Raw genomic sequence first — 5,353 nt, forward strand, 5'->3', positions numbered from 1 at the left:
ATCCATCCATCCATCCATCCATCCATCCATCCATCCATCCATCCATCCATCCATCCATCCATCCATCCATCCATCCATCCATCCATCCATTTGCTGTACTGATGACAGTCAAAACACAAAATTCAAAAACCTCAACGAAACAAAATGTTTTTGTTGTTAAAAAACTTTATGTTCACAAACAGCCTCAGTGAATCAGGCTGTTGACTCCTGGCCACGTGAGGAAAAGTCCATCCTCCTCATCTATTCATTTCACAAAGCTCACCCATATTTTCTGTCACTTTTAGAACAGGTACCCCTAAAATGAGAACAAGTCAAATCAAATTCAAAACAGTTTCTCTAATAAACTGTGCTTAGTGTTTCCAAAATCTGAATATTATCTTCATTTATAGAGAGACAAACCCTGCAGATTGTAACAACTGTACCTGTGTTTTATTTTAAAACAGGAAATCATTACTACTCCTTAAAGACACACTGCTTCTCTCCGACAGGAATGATTGAACGTGGAGAAGACCCTGATGTCGCACCCCCTCCCCCCTGTGCATGCTCCTCCCCCTCCCCTCAGGCCTCCCAGGATTGGTGGTGGTTGAAACCCCTCCCTTTCTTCCCCCATGCACTGAGATCTGGTTCTTTGATTCAGCCAAATCCAGTTTGGTTGGGATTAAAATCTAGTTGGGCTTTCTTTGGCTTCTGTTATGTTTTATTTTCAACTTTTACCCATGTAAAAGTTGCATAATGCCACTGTAAATATCCATTGACCCACATTTGGTTAAAAAAAAAGCATGACTGGGAACTGGGTGACATTTGGTTTGGAATCTCTAATCAGAAAGAAATAAAAAGTCAGACGAATTTAACACTGCAAGCAGTTTTTATGTCAGGACATACTTTTAGAATTTTAGTACCAGATAAATAAGAGTTGCAACAATTAATCACTTCGTAATGAGAATTGTTCCATTTTTGGGTTGTTTGGTCAGTTCCCTGATGAAGAATAATAATAATAAAAATCAGATTTTATAATTGTAGCTCGCATAACGTCTTTGATGTGGTGGTTTTACTGAATGAAGAAGAAAGTGATAAATTTAGAAGGTGTTTAAAGAAAGTGAGAGAAAGTGAATGAAATAGAATTTTGCATTCATAAATACATTTGTTGGTTGATGCTTAGTAGGTTGCAGGGTTTATTTTTGTAATTTATAAGCCACCATATTTAAGTCCAACTCAAAAATTTTTTTGATGAGAATAATTTGCAGAAAGGATCTGGTTCATTACTAGACGGTGCCTTTAGGGTGTACAGAGAGGAGCCCTGCCCCACCCAGAAATAATCATCTAAAAGGAAAAAAGTTACTTCTATCATTTAATAAAGAAATATTTAATTTCATTTTCATAAAAAAAAAAAATAAAAATAAAAAAGGTTAGACTCCTATTGCACATTTTGAAGGCGGTGAACAAAAATATAAACAGCTTTGGATTTTCTGGTCTTAATTTAGGAACTGAAAACACTAATGTTACTTTGGATCTAGATATTCTTTTGCTGTGTTATTGAAACTTATGCAGCATAACAGTCTGTATGCTGCATAAGTTTGAATAAAACTCCAGGAGGGTGCCTTGGAGTAAAGATAACAATAAAACTATGTGGACTGATTGACAAATTCATCCATCTGGTGAAAAGGAGAAGGATTTTCTTTAAGTGAATGTCAGTGCTGAGAAAAAAAGAAAAACTATTACTGGTTCTGTAACATAGAATCAACTGTGGTTTACACAGTTCAGGCACTCAAATATATAAACTGACAAGAAAAAAAATCAATTTTTTGTTTGTATCTTGGATAAAACAAAATGTTTTCCAGCCAATTAAAGTGAGTTTTCCTCCCAAATATGGAGCATCTTTTCGTTTTGAGTTGTTTACCTTACTGTTCTCTTTTGAATCTGTAAACAAGTGTACAGTGTACAGATGATCAATTAGGAGCGATGTGCCATGAGGTGGATGTGGTATAAATATAATACTCATTCTATTTTAATACAACAAAAGTTTTAAAATGTCAATTTTTTAATATTTTGAGATGTTTACCATTAAAACAGTTGCGCCTCAACATCTTGCTCATTCTGGTCATACAGTTGAGCTAAGTAGCAAACCAAAGGGTCAACTCAGCTCCCAGTGGTCAAAAACGTAAATGAGTCTCTCTTTAAGCCACCACTGCCATGCTTTGCCCAGGGGACGAGGAAGTGGATGCTTCGATGCGATTGCTTGCTGCATGTAAATATTCACATGTGTTTGTACGATGATGGGCATGCTCAGTGAATGTGTTGATTGTGGAGCATCCCATCTTAAATGTGGTTTTAAACGTAAATGTTCTCATGGGTGTTTTTCCTTTTGTTTTGTTCTGCGTGGTAGTTTATTTAACCCTGTTTTATGTTGAGGTTTTTATGTGAGCCGAAGGTGCATGGGTCCTCATGCAGCTTCAACGTGTTCCGTGTTTGTCCATCACTGTGGGGTCTGGGTGTGGAATGTCCAGCATCCATGAGGGGGAACGAGACCCCATGGATGGGAACTAATGATGTGGGTGAAAGTTGGGATATGTGGAAATGGAGCACAATTTTTTTTTAGGGGGGTGGGGAGGGTTTAAAATGGTGGAAGAAAGTATTTTAAAGTACAATATTATATAATCTGTAAACTAATATTTGCTGGTTTTCTATGATTATGATTTTATGCGTTTTATTTTTCTAATTAAGCATGTCATGTTGAAGGCTTTGTGTCCACCAGGTGGCAGTCTCATTCCTCTGCAGATCTCTATCATACAGATTGCAGCATGAAACATTACTGAAGCTGATTCTGAAGGAATAATTTTCTCCTTTTAATAAGCATTCACTTCTGATTTTTTTTTTCACGTTGTATACATAATAAAGTGTCAAAACAAAGCTTTCCACACAATCAGTCCCAGCATTAAAGCAAAATGTAGAACATGGGCTGTAATCCATGTTTTCCATCTCATCTCCTGCTGTATAATTCTTATTTCGTAGCTAATGTCAACAAATCTTCTGAACTAAATTTATTTTTAAAATGTTCTATTAAAACCTATATTTTTCAGTCCTTGCATTTTCACAGCTTTTCATTTCTAAACACAGTGGGCATTAGAAATACACAAATTTCATCAAACCTAATTTTTGTTTGCTAGGTTTTGTTTTGCAGATGCATTTTCTATGCTATAAGCATTTTAATATTTTATTATATTTTTATACATCATTATGTGTCAGTTTTACCTATTTTTATTTAGTCTCAGTCAAAAAAGTGTAAATACTGTAACTGTTGGTTGGAACGGAATAACCTCAAAATATTTCTTGAGGGATGATAGAAATAATTCTACACTTGTGAAATAGTTGAACACTAAATAATCCAAGTAATGGACAGAAAGCAAATACCATTTCTGGTATGATGATGGGCATGCTTCTCAGAAGTCAGTTTGTTTAATATCAATGAAAAAGATTAATACTTAAATTTAAAAACTGAAAGATTGTCACTGAAATTACTAATAATTAAATGAATAGGACTAGAAAATAAACATTAAAAATACAAATATCTAAACAGAATAAAACCTAAGAATCAGGAGCTCATAGGATTCTCAGAAACCTAAAGTAAATACTTTATTACCAACTTCTGATTTGAATAACTAACTTTAACCTGAAGTAGAATGGGACATTAGGAAATTAAATGTTTTCAGACCCACTTTTTATTCACTCAACTTCTTGAGCCTCAAGACAATTGACCTTTGTGCCTTGGAATCTGCTTTGACTAGACCAGAGGCTGGGTTGATCTGGAAAAAAAATAACATGGGCAGAAATTTTAATATCTTTTCCTGGTTTGAATAAATATGGGGGGGGGGGAGGAATGAACAAATGTCTTTCCAGACAACATTATTGCTTTTCGAAATATGGAAATCATTACTTTTAAATTAATTGTTTAAAAAAAACTGTCTTGTATATTAAAAACAGACATTCAAGTGTCTGATCATGTATTAAAACACTTACCTTTTCTACAAACATTAATAAAAGAGTTACTCAACGGACACAAAGCCTTTCAACAGATTTGGACCTCATGGGAATTTAGTTCTGAATGCGCTAGCCATGTTAGTGCTAATGTTAGGCTAGCATTAATGCGAGCCCTGATTGGTGGAGAAAATCTCAACATAATCAACACTTTCACTTTCAAGTGGGCTAACAGAATAGTCCACTTCCATGTTATTACAGTAATCTTTTAGAAGATAAAATCCTGGCTCTGATTTTTTTTCTGCTTACTGTACGCTCAAGTAAGCTAGCTGTACGTAGTATGCTAACAGAGTAGATATTTTCTTTTTTTTTTTTTTAAAGAGAACTAAGGCTGCAAGTTAGGCTAAGCCACTCTGTTCTCTCCACTGAGAAATGTCACAGCTAAGAAGAGATTAATAAAAATAATATATCTTTGCAATGTGTTTCTTTGTTTTACTGTCATTTTCCTAAACATACCAGGATGTCTAAATTCTCACAGGAACACTTTAGTTTTATGTATACACTAAAAGTGCATTTCAGATCAGTTCTGAATTTTCAATAAGAAAAATAAATTGATAAAATAAACCTACTAAATGTTGGTCACTGAAACCAAGTAAGGAGGTTATGAGGTAGTATTCTGGCCAATTTAATAAAAAAAAAAAACATTTAAAGGTTTTTCTCATTAAATCCAAAGTGGAAAAGTGTCTGTTATGAAAACAATCTAAAGCAACCTTGATGAAAAGCGTTAGAATGGTTAAAATAATTTTGCCATTCTATATTTAAACAAACAGCAATGCAGAACCTGATAACTTCTGAAAATCAAGCAAAAACAGTTTTAGACAGTCTTCCATTCATCTAAATGAATGTTAGCTAGCATTTATCAAGTGTCATTTGGCAGTATATTAGATGGTGCCAAGTGTTAAAAACCAGTACAATTCTGACTGATATTTTCCAGATGTTCATGTCTTGCTTTGGTGTGGAGAACATTGGATATCTCATCATTTCTCTTTTTTAAATAATGTTCCTGTTTGTTCCACCAATAAGCACACATCACGTGTGTTGCAAAAATGATAATATATCTACATATGTTTCCAACTCTGACATGGCAGTGTTTAAGATAGACTTTGATCATTAAATAGTAAATAAAACTGAAGATTATTACCGACTTTAACTCAAAAACAACAAAGAACCCACCAGCTCCATAGATCTGGATTCTATAGACCCTGTAATCCCTCTCATGGTGGTGTCTTTATCCAATCCCAGAAGACCCTGGCGAGAGGAGACGTACACCAGTCCATCAAAAGACCAACTAAGAGATCTAAAGGACAGACGGCTACGCATG

The 5,353-nt window shown here is 34.7% G+C and overlaps 1 protein-coding gene across 1 annotated transcript in view; it reads left to right on the forward strand.

Moving 5' to 3' along the window:
• pof1b (POF1B actin binding protein) overlaps positions 1 to 4,446 on the forward strand; it is a 34,712-nt gene extending 30,266 nt beyond the window's left edge. The window contains exon 13 of the mRNA XM_008428481.2: positions 489 to 4,446. Coding sequence (XP_008426703.1) covers positions 489 to 494 — 6 coding nt within the window. The 3' untranslated portion in view covers positions 495 to 4,446. The remainder of the gene's footprint in view (positions 1 to 488) is intronic.
• The last annotated feature ends 907 nt before the right edge of the window (positions 4,447 to 5,353 follow it).

This window comes from Poecilia reticulata, linkage group LG14, assembly GCF_000633615.1.
Source record: "Poecilia reticulata strain Guanapo linkage group LG14, Guppy_female_1.0+MT, whole genome shotgun sequence".
Classification (NCBI taxonomy): Eukaryota; Metazoa; Chordata; class Actinopteri; order Cyprinodontiformes; family Poeciliidae; genus Poecilia; species Poecilia reticulata.